A 20,369-nucleotide genomic window follows, 5' to 3' on the forward strand; every position below is an offset into this window, starting at 1 on the left:
TCAAAATCTTGTAAAAATTGATGCTAAAAGTTGTCCTGACATATAATTAAGAAAAAAATTAATATGTTATTTAAAAACAGAATAACCTATGTGCTATGTGTATGGATCTTAATTCATCAACCAGCTACTAGATCAAACATATCTTACATATATGTATACCATACATCTTTCTACTCAGAAAAGGATTATGGAAACTTTCTTTTGTATCCAAAAATTGACCAAAATATTTCACCTCAAAGTTAACAAATATTAGGATGTCATAAAACCTTAGTAATGTGAATAATCAGAAGAAGTGCCAGCTTGAGTTACATACTTTTAAAGAAATGAACTTTATTTCCTTCGAACATACAGGATAACTTGAAATAATTATTAGCATGTTTCCAAAAGGAGATCCTGCAAGCTTTTTTATTAGTGAATAAGACTCTTCTGTAATCAACAGTATCTATGTTCACACAATTAATGATTATAACCCTAAAAAGCAATTTGTTCTCCTTCTTATGAGTTAATTGTCATTAATTTGTTTATATTAAAGGGCATTTTTTTTTTCATGAAATGGTGTGTTTAATAGAATATTAAAGTTGAAAGGTACTTGAGAGATCATCTAGCAAACATTTGCTGGTAAATGCTTAATAACCAGTTCTTGGTGGTAGGACATTTTTGCAGGACACACGATGTTTAATTTATATTTTTAATATTTTCTCTGTCCCTTTTATGAGTTTAAAACCCAACAAAACAATGAATCAAGTCCTGGTTTGTATTATTTGCCAATTTCTGAGGTATGAATGATCACCATTTAAAAAAATTTAATAACCGACTCTTCAAGCTAGTTCTAAGACCTGAGTTCATCTCCCTCATTTTAAAGAGGTCCTAATTAGCAAAAGGCAAAATTCATCACAGTTGGATTCTAATTATTGCAAATTCTAATTAGCATAGGTGCTGGTAGTATAGTCTAAATTAATGAGTCTTATCTCTCCTTAAGAAAGAGTGGCAATAATGTACAAATCTGCACTCCTGTGTTATTCAGAGGAAGAGGAAAAATACATGTTATTTTAGTCCATAAATTTTTTGCTAATACAACAAACACACTTCTATGAAAGACACAGATTCATACCAAAAGTTAATTCAAATCAATGTCACACAAATGTGTAGCATTGAAAAATAGAGTTCATTGTATTCATATTTAATAGTTTTTAGTGAATAATTCTCAAATAAACCATTTTTTGAAAGAAAAAAAACCCTTTAGAATGATATAGTATTAAAAAGAGTATACTTTAGAGAGTTGTTGATGTTCCTTGTATGGGAAATTAATCAATTTTCAGATGTCGAATAAAGAAGATTATAATATATTCTAATCTAAACAATTGAAAATCATTTAGCACAGTGTTTGCATGTGGTGGGCAGGGACGTGAAATAGAGAACCTGGAGATATGAGCTCTTGCCATATCTGGACAAGTTACTTTATGGGACTCAGCCCTTCAAATCTTCTGGATAAAGGATACTAGATTCTATCATAAGACTTAGAAAAGGAATAGATGACATTTATATAGTGCCTTAAGGTTTGAGCCATGTTTTATAGATATCATTTCATTTGATCATTGTTAATTTCAAGAACCAAAAACTGGATGAAATTTGTGGCTTCAACTTCATTCCTTCCAATTTGCCCAAGGCTCTCCACCATAAACTAACTGGAACCAGAGGAAGGTAAGGTTAACGGTTGCCTGGGGCATACCACTGAAGAGGACAAAATATATGACTTTTTTTTAAGCCTATGTTTTTAACACAGGAAAATTCCACTTTCCTCAGCACATAGGTATTTTATTTTGTGATAAGTGAAGCCACAAATATAATAGTGAAAGCTCTAAGCCTCTACTAGACAGTAACACCCACGGGGCATACTTCCAAACCTTGCCCAGAGCAAGCCTAGAGCATACAAATGCTTGACTTATTTCCCCACCCCAACTCCCACTTCCACTAGGAAGGATAACAAGTTGCAAAGTAGGGGTTTTAAACCTTGAATCCATAAACATACATTCACATTCATTCATACATACATACATATATATGTATATAAAGAGAGTGTATATACATGCATATGTATGTATATGTTGTTTAGTCATTTTTCAGTCATGTTTAATTCTTCATAATCCCATTTAGGGTTTTCTTGGCAAAGACATTGGAATAGTTTGCTATTTCTTTCTCTAATTCATTTTATAGAGGAGGAAACAGAAAAACAGAGTCAAATGAATTGGCCAGGGTCACACATTTTTCAAGAACTCAGGAAGAGAAGTCTTCAGAATCTAAGATCTATACTTGGTTTACTAGAAGCATAGATAAACAGACACACAGATAGAAGGATAATTATACTTTAATATAATTAGTTTAATTTCTAATCCTATATATTTTGTTTTATTCATTTAAAAAATTCTGAGAAGATGTCATAGGCTTTATCAGATTGCCAAAGGGCTCCATTAGTTAAGAATTCCAGGTCTGGATGATTTATCTCTAAGGGTTCCTTCTAACTCTAGAGTTGTGATGTTAAGTTTGTATGCAAAAGTTGTATTATCATTTGTTATGGGATATTATCAAGTGGATTTTTGTTCATTTGAGGGTTAGGGTAGAAGGCCTCTGGGTTTTTCCTATTCTGGGATTCTGTGAAATATATACCACAAGCTGTGCAGGCCACCAACTGTAGAGGAATTACTCTTCCCTCTTCCTTCTGTGACCTCAGGGCAAAAGGAAAAATAGAGTGGAAGGAATGTCTGAGAGAGAGGGTTATTTTTCCTTCTTTCTCTTGGGGAAGAGGAAAGAAATGATGGTGCTGGTATACTCCTGAAGGCAGTGGAGAAAGTGGTTCATTATTTTAAAAAGCAAAGGAGATCTTTCAACTATCTGAAGAGTCACAATACTGTAAGGTTTGCAATCAATTTTAGGGATCATCTAACTCCCCTCCTTTTAAAGAGGAGCACACTGAGAATCAGAGAGGTTATGCCTATGGTCAAACATACTAAATACCAGGATCAGGTTTAGATTCTGATCTTCCAAATCTTTCCATTACATTATTTCTATTCATTCTCCATCTTTCCTTTTCACAGGGTGAATTGCTCAGCACACAATGTCTTGTGCATTCTGGGTATTTAATAAGAGTTGCTTGGATTTGAATTGAAGAATAGTATCAAAACAGATTCTATTTCCTTTCATTATTTAGATACTCTAACAATTTATTTTTAGAGACAGTAGGAACCTTCACTCAATAATTCAAGTCACACACATAAAAATCAAAATGAGTTTGAGTGAGGAATGTAATTGTCTTACAGCCAACTACACGGCTGTCTTTTAGGAAAGTTGTCTTTAGTTTTAGACCAAACCATGATGGTCACCAGTCTCAAATCTGCAGTAGAATACCGGGACTGGGGGAAAAGAAACATTTCCAGCTGTCCCATTTAACAAAGAGAAAGAAATCCGAGTTGAAGATAGGAAATAGAATAGAATGATTTAGGTTGGGATGAGATAATGAGAATAGCTACAGCTCTAATCTCACCAGGAGTATAAAATGTGCAAGTTCCAGCTGAAATAACTTGGTTGAATAAATTTGGAAACAATAAAACACACGTTCACTGATTTCACTGACTTGATTTCATATTCGACAGCTACTCTATCCAAGCCCACAGGACTGAAAAGGATTTAAGAGTTCAAATTTTAAAAATTTGGGGGTGGTGTAGATAGCTAAGTGTGATCGTTTGGAATTGAAAAAAGAAAAAAAAAAAAAAAACCCACCAGTAAAGCAGATTTCCTCATGATCTCTCCAAATCTCCAAGCTTTCCTCACTCTCTAATCTCAGAGAAATTTCCTAGGACATTTACAAAAGCATTCCCCAAACCAATCAAATGATTCCACATCCAAGTGTTGAGAAAGTAACCTTGAGATATCAGTGATTCTTCGTGGAATTGACCCATAACTCTCACCCCCATTCTGACACCTTTCTTGACCCAGAGGCTTTTTTTTTTTTTTTTTAGTAGGAAAAGGAGCTTAGGTTACGCTTTGGGCCAGGGCAGCCTCAAGCCCGCGGAGGGGCTTCTTCCTGTAATTCAGCATCCGCGTCGGTCTCAGCTTCAGCAGGAGACTTTTTTTCTTCCTCCAGTTCCGTCCCATCAGCCGAAGCTTTCTCGGGCTCAGGAGCTTCGGAGCTAGGCTCGGCCGCTTCCAGCACAGCTGCATCTGTGACCTCTGGCCCCGATTCGGCACTGACCTCAGCAGCTTCACTTAGCAACTCTGGACCAGCTTCAGCGCTGCCTCCCCGAGCCTCCTCGGCGCCAGCTTCCGCGCTTTCTGCCGGAGGCTCCTCTGCGCCAGTCCCGACGCTTTCTGCCGGAGGCTCCTCTGCGCCAGTCCCGACGCTTTCTGCCGGAGGCTCCTCTGCGCCAGTCCCGACGCTTTCTCCCGGAGTCTCCTCCGTCCCCGCTCCGACACTGGGCGGGGGAGTCTCCTCCGGGGCTGCAGCTTCCACATCTGGAGTTTCTTCAACAGCTGCCAAACCAGCTTCCAAAGGAGAAGCATCACTAGGCGCTTCCGAACACGCTTCATTGCTTTCTGTGGCCTTTGGCTCCTCATCTGTGGAAATTCATTTCATTAAAAGACTTAAAAAAGAAATGGCAGCAGAAAAATAAAACCCAAACGGTCTGGTTTCAGTATAAGTATTTTCAAAGTAATATTTGGTGATAAAAATCGATTGCTTATATTCTGCAAAGGCAGAAGACCAAAAAAAAAAAAAAAAAGTGAGCCACTGTTATTAAAACAGGATCCTTTGAATTTACGAAATTTCCAAATTAAAAGGGATCTCCAAAAGGAGCATTCTGACTATTTCTTCTCTGCTTTTTGCACGGGAGGTGTTTGCACCCCGCTCCGGCCCCATGCACCCCCTCTGCTCCTTGCCGTTGCAGAAAACCTCCCTTAAAGCACAGCTCAACTGCGATCTCCTACAACAGCTATTTTCCTGATGCCTCATGATATTCTCATTGCTTTCTCCCATATTTCGTATGACTTTGTACTTCTCTCGTGATAATATTATCATGGTTTATCATTCCCTATAGTAGACTACAACTTATAATAGACTATAAATGCCTTGAAAAAGGGACTGCTCTTTGTCTTTATATCAAGATTCCTTTCTTCACAAGTGCCTGGGACTTCATTTTTATGTAGTTTTGTGAAAAGGGCCTTGGACATAAAATTAGGGGGAAAAAAGCCAAAAACAACAAAAAACTAGCTATGTAATTCTATTGACAAACCATTTAACTTTCCTGAACCTCAGTTTCCTCATCTGTAAAACGAGGTAATTCTTACCACACAGAGTTGTGCTGGGGTCCAAATGAGGTAGTAGAGATAAAGCCCTTTACAAATCTTAATTTGTTATACAGTGACTCAAAAGACTTGGTGAAATTTTAAGCTTTAGATTTATTTAACTGGAAGATTTATCTAAATCTAAGCTACAGAAAGTTTAAAGATTTGTCCTTAAAACTTCACTAGTTTTTTTTTTCTCTTTTTGTTCTGTTTTTTATTTCACAACATGAATAATATGGAAATACGTTTGACATGATTGTATATATATAATATATCAAATTGTTTATTGGCTTAGAGAGGAGGGAAGAAGGGAGGGAAAGAGAAAAATTCAGAACTCAAAATCTTATTTAAAGTGGCTATACTTGTATTTGTTTTATTTTATTTTTTATTCATTTTTATTCAAGCTTTTTATTTTCAAAACATATGCAAGGATAATTTTTCACCATGGACCCTTGCAAAATCTTGTGTTCTAATTTCCCTCTCCCCTTCCCTCAACCCCTCCCCAAGACAGCAAATAATTCAATATATGTTAAACATGGTAAAAAATATATTACACATGTAATTGGAAAAAACACATCTAAAAAACTTAGCACTAAGTCTTTTGGAAAACTGTGTAAATGTCAACTGCTACTATTATTATTATTATTATTATTATTATTATTATTATTATTATCCAGGTAGCTCATTATATTACTGTGCAAAATATAGGAAAGGAAGTGTTATTCCCATATTTCCTAGCACAGTGCTTTGCAATACTTCATGAATGCTCTTCATTCATTAATATTCATTCTCCCCCCATTCCTTTCTTAATAATAATACCTTGTATTTGTATAGCACTTCACAGTTTAAGTATATCATTATCAAGTTGGAATAAAATTTTAATGAAAGTAAAGGAATTAATACAAAGCATCAATTCTATACTATCTCATTCTTGTCTTGCATTGCTAGTGTTTAGCACAGTCCCTAGCACATAGTAGGCACTTAATAAATTTTTTGACTTATCATCAATTAAATTAATTATTAGCTTGCTTGTCTAATTGAATTGATTAAATTAAGTATTAATCATTGATTGAATTAAACAAATACTAATTAAGCACCTGCTCTCTGCTATATGTTGGGAATTAAGCTAGCCATTGGAATATAAAGGGAAAAAAAAAAGTTCTTCTGCTTCTTCTCTCTTCTCAGTTACCTTCTGCTGGGGGAAAGTAACAGATAAACAGACAAGGGAATGTAAACCATGTTCAAACTAGTAGGAACTGAATACAAAATCTATTAGGATGCAATTGGAATTTTCAACAAAAAATGTCATCTGTTCTTAAGATGGCATTTCCCCAAATCAGTCAGGTTAAAGAGGTGCCATTCAACCCCAAAATCTAAATGAATTTGTAATCTAGTGGATTCTGGTCAGAAACACAAATAGACAAAGACAATATTGGAATGAAATTGACTTTGTGATAAAACAAAACAGAACAAAATGCTACAACTTTGTTTCTTTATCTCAAACTGCTGAGTTAGACAGATATGAATGCCCTGGATTCCATTGCCTGAATGAAGCCAGAACGCTGAAAGATAATAGATAATACCTCCAAACACAAAGGAGTCAAAGCAGTTGGTCAGCAGTGTAGGCTGATAGCATTATAGCCCCAGAGCTGGAAGGACCTTAGAGGTCATTCAATTCAACCCCCTCATTTTGCCCAAATAACATGATATATCCAAGGTAATATAAGTGGCAGAGCTGGGATTCAGAGCTAAGACCACACTAAAAGAATTTTCATTCATCAGATTTTATCATCCCAAATATATATTATTAGGTTTTAAATGATCTTTTCCTTGTTGAATGAACGAACATGTTTGTCTCAGATTCTGTATTTCCTTGAGAATGGAAAGCAATGGCAAATTGTCCAATGTACAAGCATTAAAAATAGAATATTTTGTGTGTCAGGGTAGATGAAAAGGAAAAAAGCTCTACCTGGATGTTGCAGCATCTCTGGTGATTCCTTCATGGTACTTTTCGCTTGCATAGTATTCATACGTTCTATGTACCGAGACTGGTCTGATGTGACTGTCCTGTAAGCCTGAAAGCAAATGTATACCTGTATTTAATTCCAGAGTTCTTAGAATGAAGATGCTGAATTCCAGTGATATAATTCTCTAGATTGAATCATGAAAAATGGAATATAATTTGGTACCAGTTTCTTTTTTGGAACTAAAAAGAGAATAAAATACCATGAAATACATTTGCCTTTTTTTTCCCTTTCTTTCTTTCTTTCTTTTTTTTTTTTTTGGCCTGGGAAGGGGCAGAACTCCTGGGTGAAAACTTCCATTGATCAACAATTTGTATCTTTATGATTTTTTTTTTTTAAAGCTTACTTTGATTTCATTTATTTTGGCTTTCAGTATGTTTATTTATTTATTTATTTTTGTTCAATAGCACTTTATTTTTCCAACTAAAAAAAAGATAGTTTTCTTTTTTTCCATAGTATTTAATTTCTCCAAATACATGTAAAGATAGTCTTCGACATTTATTACTGTAAAACTTTGTGTTCTAAATTTTTTTCCCTTCCTTTCCTTTGCTCTGGCCAAGCAGATAAGGGTTAAATATGTCATAGCTTCTGGTCTCAAAGAGATTACTGAGGCTCTGGGAGGTGAAGTGTTTTGCACATAGTCATATCTAAGATGGGTCAGAGGTACAATTTGAATCCAAACATTCCTGACTTGAAGACCAGTTTTCTAGCTTCTGTACCACAATTCTCTTTCTGTGATAAAATAATGAGCACGTCATAAGAAATGAAGCTGGAAGGAATCATAATGTGCATAGAGCTGGAAAACACCTTAACATCACTTCGTTCCTACCTCATTTTTCATAGGGGAAATAAGACTCAGACTTGCTTAAGATCATATATAACTTGCAGACTCTGGATTCAAACCCAGGGCTTTTAACATCAAAACCAGTAATCTTTCCAATTGCTTCTCAAAGGAAGAAAATAGATATATTCTATCAAGTGAAATAAAGTAATGAAAATAAGGGAGCTACAATTCAACTTAATAAATCATGTTGAGACCAAAGCATACATTTTCTGATTCATCTACAATCCTGACTCACAGATTGTCATCTAGAAAAATGCACATTTGCAGTGCCTCAAGTAATTGGTCAAATTACTGCTGTCATGTTGTTTAAATCAATCTGTATGCAATGAGTAACTGAAGCAGTAAGGTGATTTTTCCTGACACAAAGTTTCCTTCATTTCATATATAGGCTGCCTTCATTCACCTACATACATTCATGTTAGACTACAATATATGACATTCATCGAAATTAACATTTGGGATCATGAAGATCACAATTTTATAGTCCATGGAATTGGCCAAACATTGAATAAACAAAGAAATGTATTTCCTAAACATCCCATAGCTTTATATAATATAGGTCATCACCATACGATCCATAACATTGTAGTTATAAAAACACTTACATAATATCCACCAGCACTAAAAGTGACTCCAACAAAGAGATAGTATATCATGTTTGACCCAGCTAATCCAGGGACTCTCTTAGATGACATCTGTCGAAGGGATGCTGTGTAAAAAAAAGAAAGAAAGAAAGAAAGAAAGAAAGAAAGAAAGAAAGAAAGAAAGAAAGAAAGAAAGAAAGAAAGAAAGAAAGAAAGAAAGAAAGAAAGAAAGAAAGAAAGAAAGAAAGAAAGAAAGAAAGAAGGAAGGAAGGAAGGAAGAAAGAAAGAAAAGAAGGAAGGAAGGAAGGAAGGAAGGAAGGAAGGAAGGAAGGAAGGAAGGAAGGAAGGAAGGAAGGAAGGAAGGAAGGAAGGAAGGAAGGAAGGAAGAAAGAAAAAGAAAGAAAGAAAGAAAGAAAGAAAGAAAGAAAGAAAGAAAGAAAGAAAGAAAGAAAGAAAGAAAGAAAGAAAAAATTATGCTACTTCCACCATAATGGACAATTTAAAAATAATTACATTAAAGGATACACTAAAAAAATTAACTCATTTCTTCTGTACTACTAATTATTTTATTTAAATATAAGTACAGATGTTTATTTGAAACATAGTTTCATTTCGGTATAAACATATCTGTATTTATCAAAGAAGTGAAATGTTTATAATACAAAATAATTCTAATAAAACTAAAAAAAAAAAATCCATAGAAAGAGAGGAACCTCCAATCCACAGCTTCCCCTGTCAGAGAAAGGGATTATAAGAAGCAGGGAAAAGCACATGCCTTTTGAATATATAAATATTTTAGTGTTATTCTTTTAAAATCCACTAACTCATATAATGGATTTTAGTAGCTATAGGGTTCAGTTGTTTTCACATTAGGTAACAAAACTGTGGAGTTTTTTCAAAGTCAATTTTACATATGGATCATAACAGAAATTTAATATGTAAAATATATAAATATATAATATATATATATATAAAATATAAAGAAATAAAAAAATCCATTACTTCTATGGATCAATGGAAGTAAGCATGTTTTTAAGAAAAAGTTTTTTTGGAGGTCTAAGTGACATTAGAGGTTATAAAGTTCATCTCCTTTTCACTGATAATAAAACTGAAGCAGACTTATTACAGACACATAGAATCATATAATGGTAATGAATCATAGAAAATTATCTAGATCAATTCCACCATTTTTTATAGAAGAGGAAACTGTAGTCCAATTAAGAGACTTACCAAGAATCAAATAGCTTGTTAATGGTAGAAGTGGGCCTAGACAGATTTCAGAAAAACCCGGAAAGACTTAACATGAACTGATGCTGAATGAAGTGAGCAGAACCAGGAAAATATTGTACACAGTAATAGCAACATTGTGTAATAATTAACTTTGATAGACTTAGCCTGTCTCACAATATAGTGATCCACTGTACACTTCAACAACAATACTGTATGAGGATGTATTCTGATGGAAGTGGAAATCTTCAACATAAAGAAGATCCAACTCACTTCCAGTTGATCAATGATGGACAGAGGTAGATACACCCAGAGAAGAAACACTGGGAGGGGAATGTAAATTGTTAGCACTAATATCTGTCTGCCCAGGTTGCATGTACCTTCGGATTCTAATGTTTATTGTGCAACAAGAAAATGATACTCACACACATGTATTGTACCTAGACTATATTGTAACACATGTAAAATGTATGGTATTGCCTGTCGTCGGGGGGAGGGAATAGAGGGAGGGGGGATAATTTGGAAAAATGAATACAAGGGATAATATTATAAAATATATATATATATATAAAATAAAAAAAAAAAATAAAAAAAAATGTAGGAAGATAGATAGAGAGGTATCATTGAACGTTATGGCTAGGGAAAGAATTTTTAACCAAGAATGTCACAGAGGGGAATCATAAAAAATAAAATTTCAGTCACAAGAAATTAAAAAAAAAAAAAAAAAAAAAACAATATAGTGATCCAAGATAATTCCAATAGACTTGTGATGGTAAATGCCATCCATATCTAGAGAAATGTTATGAAGACTGAATGCATATCAGAGCATACTATTTTCACTTATTTTTCCTTTACCATGGTGTTTCCATTTTATTCTGATTTTTTCTTTCACAATATGACTAATACAGAAATATGTTTAACATGATTGTACATAAAAAAACTATATCAGATTATTTGCTGTCTTGGGGAAGGGGAAGGAAAGAAAGAAGACAGAAAAATTTGGAACTTAAAATTTTACAAAAATGAATGTTAAAAATTATCTTTACATGTAATTGGAAAAAATAAAATACCATTATGTGAAAAAAAGAAAGCTGATCATTATCAAAACCAACACAGTACAGCAATATACTGAGTTTCCATCTCACATTCTTCATATTGACAAAAAAGAAAAAAGAAAATGGCAAATGTTGGAGGAGCATATTAATGCATTATTAATGTTTTATTTGATTTTTAATTTTTTTCTATTTAATTGTACTTATTTTTTTCCAGTTATATGCAAAGATAGTTGTCGGCATTTATTCTGGTAGGATTTTGAGTTCCAAAATCTTTTTCTTCCTCTTTCCCTACCTCTTCCCTTTCCAATATAGCAAACAATCTGATATGTTATATATGTAGAATCACATTAATGCATTGCTGATGGAGCTGTGAATTGGTCCAGCCGTTCTGGACCCAGCAATACCACTATTAATCCTATATCCAAAAGGATAAAAGAGGGGAAAAGACCAATGTGCTCAAAAGTATTAGTTAACTTCTTTGTACATTTGCAAAGAACTACTATGGGAGTATTATTAGGGAATAATAACAACAAATTATGTTATATAGAAATGGAATATTGTTGCTCCATAAGAAATGACGAAAGAGATGGTTTAAGCTCACTTGTGAAGACACAAAATAAGCACAAAAATATAGTAAAAAGAAAGAATAGTGAAAGACTTTTTAAGGCCTTTGATCCATGCAGTAATTAACTAAATTTCCACCAGACTGATGATGAAGCATGTTATCCATCTTTTGAGAGACAGATAATGGACTCAAGGTATGGAATGGGACATACATTTTTGGGATATGACCAATGTGGGGATTAGTTTGACTAAACATTTATTTTTCTTCTTTCCTTTCTTTCTTTTTAATTGGAGTACTGGAGACAATGAGAGCATGGTATAGGGAAGGGAGAGAGAATAAACGCTTATTAAATTAAAAAAAAAAGAAATAAAATAAAAAAATTTAATTGCCTCTACTCTTTTCCAAAATTCTTATGTTTACTAATTTTCTTTTTTCTATGTCCTTTTTCTAAGGCTTTTTTTTTGCTTTGTTGTATTTATTAATTATCTTTCTTTCCTATTTATTTGGAAATGTTATTTTCTGATTTGTGGTCTATACATCTTTTTATTCTTTTTAAAATTTCATTAAATTCATCATGCAGTGAAAGCTTCTGAACCGTCCAGTTTGATCTTCCTTTTAACTATGACTTTTTCCCCTTGTTTTTCTTCAGTTACAGAAGTAACATTTTGTTAGGGAAACAATATGAAAAGAAGCAGTTCTCCAAGGTAGAAATGAACATGTTCTAAATTGTGCAGTCCAAATCTGTCCCTCTGTTCTTCTTTCCATTGACTAGTCAGCTCTCTAACCATGCCGGCCCTAAAAGCTTTTGGTGCCAGTTGCCCCTTGGGGCTTTCCTGAGTCAGAAAATGAACACATAGAGATGCCCTCAAAAAAAACCAGGTCATCTGTTGATATATTAATTCCACCCCAATGAAACTTATCACCAGATCACCAGTTCTCATTGCAGGCCTATGTATGTATCTTCCTACATAGGAAAACTTTTCAGTGAAATCTCCCCCTCAAGTTAAAGTTGGAGATTCCTCTTTCATTTTCTAGTTTCAATCCATTTCTTCTGCTAGCCTTCTATTGCCTTACAATCCTTCTTCTAGTTGAGAGAATAATTAACTTCATTAATTAATATTTTCTTGGTAATTGTGCTTATTTACCTTTTATATGGTTTTGTTGTCTTGCAAGCCAAATATTTTATTCAAATCTATGCTCTATTTTAATTTTCTTTTTTGAGGAAATAAGGGTTAAGTGACTTGTCTAAAGTCATACAGCTAGTAAATGTCTGAAGCTGGATTTGAACCCAGTTTTTCCTGGCTATATGGCCATTGTTCTATTTCTGGTCTACCTAGCTGCCCCTATGTTTTGTTTTTTGCAAGAATATTTTTGCAGGAATGCTTCTTTTTGTAGAACATTCCTCTTTTTTTAAATTGTTAACTAGGTCCATGTCTGTATGTCTTTTGGAGTTACTGATTGAGCTCTTTTGGAACAGTAATTTTCCATTCCTTTATACATTTTGTGGGAGGGAGATAGAGAATAATCTTATGTTATTCAAATTTCCTTTCCTTTACATTAAAAGTCTTTTTCTTGGCTGCTTGTTGAATTTGTTGTTTGTCATTAGAATTATTTTATTTGAACACTATCTGTGTTGCAATTTGAAGCACAGAATTGTTGCTTTATCTGTGCTCTATATCTCAGGACTAATTTCTTTTTTTTTTTTCCCCTGAGGCTGGGGTTAAAGTGACTTGCCCAGGGTCACACAGCTTGGAAGTGTTAAGTGTCTGAGACCAGATTTGAACTCGGGTCCTCCTGAACTCAAGGCTGGTGCTCTATCCACTGCGCCACCTAACTGCCCCTAATTTCTTATATTTATTATAAATTTAATGCTTCTTTTGAATTCTTCTAGAATTTTGTGTTGTTATATGTTTTCTTGAGATTAACAGTTCTATATTTAATCAAATATTGGTCCCCTTTCCTCTGTCTTGTAATATTTGTTAAGACAGTTTTGTAATCTCTGTCTGTCTGTCTGTCTTTCTCTGTACCTTGAAAGAGATCTATTAATAATAATAGTAACAAATATTCACTTTAATGCTTTTAATTCATAAACTCTTTAAAAACATGGCACTTATTTTTCTAGATTTAGGATGTTTTCTACTGATTTATTTGTATTTTTTCTGAAATTTTCTTCTTGAAAATGTCAATGTTTCAACATGTTCTCTTTATATTTCCCCATCAATCATTTATGATTTTCTTTCATATCTTCCTTAGCTCCTGGATACAACCCTAGGACTGGATTTCAAAGCTATCTTAGCCTTCTCTTATGGTAGAGGATTTAATAATATTCACTGGGCTAGATCTTTACCATTATGAGTGCATAGAGGGACAGACTCATCTCTAAAATGAACTGATTATACTTGGTGACCTCCAAAGTCCCTTCTAACTCTAAATTCATATATCTTATGATTGGACTAAATTAGGTTTCAGTACTTATTCTTGCAGGTCTGAGTGCAGCTTTGTCTCTGTTTGTAACCTTTGCTCTTGTACCTCTTTTGTTTCCTCCTGTCCTTCATGGGCTGTGTCAGTGGAAGTGCTTTTTTGCAATCTAGAGAGAAGATGTTGAAGGTGTTATGGCCAAAATCTCTTGGTTGCCAAGCAAGGGGCCATATTCAAGCCAAATCTGATGATTACCCACTTTTCTTCTCTCAACTCTTCATGTGACTGAGAAGAATCAATATCTGCAGTTTGTTGCTAAGGGAAGATAGGAATAAGTGAGATGTATAGACAAAGTCTGTGAAACAAGAAGAGATTTCAGTACTTAGACCCCAGACATAAGTCAGGGATAGGTTTTTATGATTCATGCCACAAGTAGAGGCTAGGTGGGGAGGGGTCCAGGAGGATCATTTTAAAAATTAGTGGTCTCTCTCTCCCTTTTTTATCTTGTAGATTCAACTATAATTGTTTTGCATTTGAGACATTCCTTTTTGGGATAGTTTTTGAAAGTTAAGGGGGTCTGAGGAAAGCGTTTAGTTGGTTATCTTGTTTATAATTTTTAAAAAATTTTACATAAGCTTATTTGTTTTGGAGGGGTTTTTTATCTTTTTTTTTCTTTGATGTATTTTTTCTCAGATTTTATTGCTGTTAGGGTTATTTTCATCCTTCCTTACAGTCACAGTCATTATGTATGTTATTGGTCTGCTTTAAAGAAATAAAGTTTTGACTAAAGATTGAATCCTAGCCTGGTACCTGATTCCCATGAGTATGTGGTCAAGAACCTGATCCTATCAAGGGATCCTTCCCAGGCTCCAGAGATGCTCCAAATAGCCTTCAATTACCTCTTTTCTTTTTTTTCTTTACACAGAATGGTGCTCCTTTCTTTGCACTATTTCCTTTTGAATTTATAATTCCTGGAAAGATGAGAAGACCATGGCTGTTGTAAGTAAAACCTTTACTATTAAATTGAGGGTATATGGTTCTGTTTTATGATTTTGGTTTATTTATATAGGTTTTTTCAATTCAATGAATATTAAATATTATGATATACTAGGTGCTGGGGTTATAAAATTGAAAAATTAACAATTCTTGTACCCAAGGAATTTCTGATTTACTGAGGATAGAGTGGGAGAGTATGTGGGGGGAACACAACATATTTGTAAATACACAAAGATGAAATAAATGCAGAGTAATTTCAGAAGGAACTTCCACTTGAAGAAATTAGGAAAGATCTTTTGTAGAAGCTACAATTTGAGCTCAACTAGTGAAGAAGGGATTTAAGGGCTGAGGAGAGCATGGAGTGCAGACAGCTTGTCTAAAAAGACTCAGACAATGATGAAATATCTCTTAGGGGCACTTAAAAATCACTCCAAATATTATTGTTCTTTGAAAAAAGAAGAGCAGTGCACTCAGGGAAAAAAAAAAAAAAAAAAAAACTTAGAAAATCCTCCATGAACAAAGTGAAATATACTATATACAGAATAATAGCAATGTTCTGGGATAATCAGCTGTAAATGACTTTGTTATTCTTGGTAATACAATCATCCTCACCTACTCTGATGGACTTATAATAAAAATCCTATCCATACCCAGAAAAGGAACTGATTGTGACTTAATATAGATCGAATACAGATTCTCTCTCTCTCTCTCTCTCTCTCTCTCTCTCTCTCTCTCTCTCTCTCTCTCTCTCTCTCTCTCTCTCTCTCTCTCTCTCTCTCTCTCTTCTCTCTCTCTCTCTCTCTCTCTCTCTTTCTCTCTCTCTCTTTCTCTCTCTCTCTCTCTTTCTCTTGTCCCCTTAATCCCTGTCCCTTCTCTCTCCCCTCCTCTCTCTGTCTCTTTCTCTGTCCATCCTTTCTTTGTCTCTGTCTCTGGTCTCTCTCTGCTTGTCTCTCTCTCTCTCTTCTCCTCTTCCATCTTCTTTCTCTCTTTTTCCTCTTCTTTCCTTTTTTTCCTTCTCTTTCTCTCTCTCCCTTTCTCTTGCCTTGCATTCACAACTGTTTCCTTTCTGTCTTTGCAAGTATCCTGATACCTTGTAGATGCTCAGCACAGTGCCTAGCAGATACCCAATAAATTATTTTTGAATGAATGAAGTAAATAAACAAAGAACACAAAAGGAAGCACCTGGACCCTCGAATCATATTTCTATCTTTTCTTTCCCTCCACCAGAATTGTGGATTTTTAAACAAGGTCACAGTTTTCTGGTTTCTGTGGTTGCAAGAGATAACCTTTCCCTAACCTTGGCCTGCAGGCAGGCAGTGAATGCTCTAATCATATGTGACACATGAGAAAAACAAAAATTTCTTGCTATAAAGCCCTTTTTGTACAACAGCTGTGGATAGCTTTACCCAAAGCATCATCACCATCGTCACTAGTATGCTTCTTTCTCCTTCATCTCCTTACTTTATAGATATCTAACAAAGGGTAGGGAAGCCTTAATGTTAGAGTTAACAAGAAGTAAGATTATGATCCTCTCAAAAGCCAAGGATGTCTATTTTTGTCCTCCTGCATTTTTGATTTCTTTCACAGGCTAATTGTACACTATTTCAAAGTCCGATTCTTTTTGTACAGCAAAACAACTGTTTGGACATGTATACAGATATTGTATTTAATTTATACTCTAACATATTGAACATGTATTGGTCAACCTGCCATCTGGGGGAGGGGGGGAGGAGGGGAACAAATAGAAGAAAAGGTTTGGCAATTGTCAATGCTGTAAAATTACCCATGCATATATCTTGTAAATAAAAACTAAAAAAAAAAAAAAAGCCAAGGATGTTGGTATACAAGAAGTTGCTTTCAGTGATTCATGGAGACAGCTACAAGATATCTAGGAGATCAGTTAATTAAGTAGGATCTTAGAATCGCCTAAGATCTAAGAATCTAAAGAAATTTCAAATCTACTTCATCTCAATTATTTTTCTGAAGGAAAAAACTGAGCCCCACCCATAATAGTTAAGAGATTTGCTTAAGGTTACACAGATTGTAAGTGATCTAGAAAATGGCGATCAAGATTCAAAGCCAGTCCTCCTGTTCCAAATCCAGTATTCTTTCCATGAAGGTTGGAATAGGGGATCCCTTTTATCTGAGCCTGGACAACAGATAAGAGATGCATATATGAGGCTATTTTGTCCAATTCCCTCATTTTATAGATGAGGAAAAAATGATTTGTCATATTGTTCAGGATAAATTATTATACTGGTTAAGTTCAGTCCTATGTGAATAAAGGTTGTCTGTACCCAGAAGCTCCCCTAGCAATTCTATTCAGGAATATTGGAGATGGTTCCAAGGTATTTTGGGTTTCCCCAGGCCCTGGATCTCCCAAAGCATTCTTGCTTTGGGTTACCACACCTAGGATTTGGGATAGGTCCACCCAAGCTTGTGTTTTGCTTCACACAAATTTTACGGAACATTTATAATTATTCATATCTACCTCAATTTGCCTTTCAAGTTTCTCTCTTATCAAAATTGTTTGCTGTTTTTGTAAGGTCCCTGAGTGGGTGCCCTTATCTAATCCTATGTAAATGTGAACCTTTCGGAGCTGCATATCCTTTCCAGCTCTCCCCTACCAAATGACCTAGCAAATTAAAAAAAAAACAAAAAAACTTATTTCAGATTTTGTGGTTTGTTCTAATGAACAGTAAATTAAGGTTGAAAGAGTGACTTGCTCAAGATTATACATTTAGCCAGTGACAGAAATTCAAATCAAGGTCCTCTGGCCAAATCTAAAGTTCCCTCCCGTAAAGAATTGCAGATAAAGCTTGCCAAAGCAGCATAGCTGACCAGAAATGGCTTCTAATTAATGGCAACTACACAAACATAATAAGAGCTGGCATTTATACAGCCTTTCAAGGCACACTAGATGATTTGGGCTTCAAAAAGATTCTACTATAATCATTATTAACCTCATTTTACAGCTACAGAATTTAAATGATTGTCACAAAACTCTTATGTATCCGAGGCCGAACTCACTCATCTCTCTCTAATCCTGGTTCAGCACTCTCCAGTACAACACTGTGGCTAGCTTAGGGCAGTTACATAAGATACTCTGATAATCCAAAGGTGCCCAGACAGCCATCTCTGGCATCCCAGAACCCCTCATTGAGCCTTTAATATTCTCCCCTCGGAAATGAAGATGATTTTAAAAATCCCTTCCAGCACTAAATACTAGAGAGTTCAAAGAGGGAAAAAGTTCGCACTCTGTCCTTTTTCTAGCAAATAATGCATTAGAAAGTGAGGGCTGCATCCTTGGGCTTTAACGGAAACATCCCTTCCCCCTTGGTAACCAGAGCCCTGGCCTGGAAGCCTGTCTATAATTTACTAGCTGTGTGGCCGTCTCCTGGTACGTCCATTTCCCCGTCGGTAAACCTAGAGGTTGGACTAGATGCTTTCTAGCTCCAAATCTATGATCCTATGTTATCTCCCCACACCTGCCTCCGACTCCTTATTTCAGAGGCAATTCCTGCGGCAAAAGTGGAGGAAAGAAACTGAGTCTACTTCTGACCGTCTCCGAATTTTGAGCGCAGCTCGGCTGGGCGGGCTGGGGCGTCCTCAAACCCCGGGGCAACTTTCTCCTGGTTCCGTTCGCAAGATCCGATAGAAAAGGAGGGGGTCCTACGTGTCCGGGGGAGGCCATCGCTACCCTTCCCGGGATGCAGGCGTCCTGCGCCCTGAGTCGGTCCATCTCCCTCCACACACCCAGCTGGCCCGTCGGACAGCTCCCCGCGCCCCGGGGCCGCCCCGCGCGCACTCACCGTGCTTCCAGAGCAGTGGGGGGCTGGAAGGAGGGGTCCTCAGGGGTAAGGTCAGGGTCTTCCCAACAGCCCTGCGGAGATACATGGTGCCGGTCCCGCACCCCCGTCTCACAGTGCCGAGCAGCGCCCCGCGCGGGGAACCACACGAGACGGTGGCTGGCCAGGTCCCGCCCCGAGGAGGAGCCGGGACACTCCGCCACCGGCGGTCCAGCCCCCTTCTCAGGGCAACCCGGAGCCTAGAGTAAGAAACGGTCCACGGAGAATTGTTGTGCCCTCGCAAAGGCCTCTGTAAGGACTGCTTCCAGAGCCAATTAAAAGCCACGCCGCGGGCGCACTGTCCCTGTGAGTTAGTTCGGGCTACTTTCCCCTCTTTTCAGAGTAGACGAGGCAGTTTGGGGAGCGTCAGCATCCAAGAGAACGGACTGGAAACCAGTCTATCGCTTGTCCCGCATAATTTAAAACTTCCGTATCTTTCCTCATCCCCAAGTCTAAAAAATCTTGAAGAGGGGCATTGAGGCCTTAGCATGAGGGAGCTGCTAGACCCAAACCAACTGCACGTCCCGTGGGGGAGCGATCTACTTTAATCTATTCAACTACAAGCATTTATCCAGTGCTTTCGTTCCAGGATAGATAGAGACAATTTGCAAAATGGATAGAGAACTAGCTTCGGAACCTGTAGAAATCTGCATTCAAGCTCCACTTCCGACACCTGTGGGCTAGGTGACCCGATTCAAGTCCCTAAACAGTTCAGGGACCCCAGGCAATTCTTCCTAACACCTGGAGTGGCAGAAGCGGCACTTATTTGCATTTATGGAGGGAGTTAGAACACCCATGACATCATGGGTTGGCAGAGAGATTTCATTTTATCCACAATTCTAAAATTCCAGTTGTATTCAGGAGAGAAAAAAAATCTAATTGTACCCCTCTTGCTCTGAACTAGTCAAATAAAAATCCTCCATCAATAGGAAATGCTAACATTGCGAGAATCCTGCCTTGACTGATTTCAATATAGTTTGGATATACTGAACTCTACCTAATGATATGATCATTTATGGCTTAGAGCAGAATAGTGTAGAAGATACAGCGTAGGATTTAGAGTTAAGAAGACCCGAGTTCAAATTCTCCTACTTGCACACTTACTATCTGTGTCACTCTAGGCAAACTGTGCCTTGTTTTTTTTTTTTTTTTTTTTTTTCCATCAATAAAATGAGAGGGTTGTAACTCTCTAAGGTCTGGTCCAGTCCTAAATCTATTATTTTAGGTTTGAATTATTTTAACAGTTTCAACAAATTTGTTCCTTTCATGATTTCTGCCTATTCTTGCGATGCAGTTTGAGTAAATATGATAATTTATGACTTGGATGATTTCATAGTTGTTTGAATAAGGTAATTTATGCCTTTAGTGATTTTGGCATAGTTTGATTAAATACCGTAATTTATGCCTACAAAGATTTTGATATAGTTTAGGCATGGGAAATAGGGCATTTATGCCTTCAATGATTTCAACAGAG

The 20,369-nt window shown here is 36.1% G+C and overlaps 1 protein-coding gene across 1 annotated transcript; it reads right to left on the reverse strand.

Annotated features, from left to right (window-relative positions):
• Positions 1-2,399: 2,399 nt before the first annotated feature.
• On the reverse strand, positions 2,400-19,114 carry MGARP (mitochondria localized glutamic acid rich protein). The gene is made up of 4 exons (XM_074272682.1): positions 18,860-19,114; positions 8,808-8,911; positions 7,304-7,409; positions 2,400-4,608 (listed from the first exon to the last, which is right to left on the reverse strand). The coding sequence occupies exons 1-4, from the start codon at positions 18,942-18,944 to the stop codon at positions 4,055-4,057; spliced, it is 849 nt and encodes a 282-aa protein (XP_074128783.1). The 5' UTR covers positions 18,945-19,114; the 3' UTR covers positions 2,400-4,054.
• Positions 19,115-20,369: the final 1,255 nt, after the last annotated feature.

Source organism: Sminthopsis crassicaudata, chromosome 6 (assembly GCF_048593235.1).
Source record: "Sminthopsis crassicaudata isolate SCR6 chromosome 6, ASM4859323v1, whole genome shotgun sequence".
Taxonomy (NCBI): domain Eukaryota; kingdom Metazoa; phylum Chordata; class Mammalia; order Dasyuromorphia; family Dasyuridae; genus Sminthopsis; species Sminthopsis crassicaudata.

What these genes read in the sequence shown, in the direction of transcription:
- MGARP (XM_074272682.1), bottom strand. Translation starts at nt 18,944, where the DNA reads ATGTATCTCCGCAGGGCTGTTGGGAAGACCCTGACCTTACCCCTGAGG. An exon ending in CCCACTGCTCTGGAAGCACG is followed by an intron (nt 8,912 to 18,859) that starts GTGAGTGCGCGC and finishes TTTTTTACACAG; the next exon opens with CATCCCTTCGACAGATGTCA. An exon ending in AGAGATGCTGCAACATCCAG is followed by an intron (nt 4,609 to 7,303) that starts GTAGAGCTTTTT and finishes GAATTTCCACAG; the next exon opens with ATGAGGAGCCAAAGGCCACA.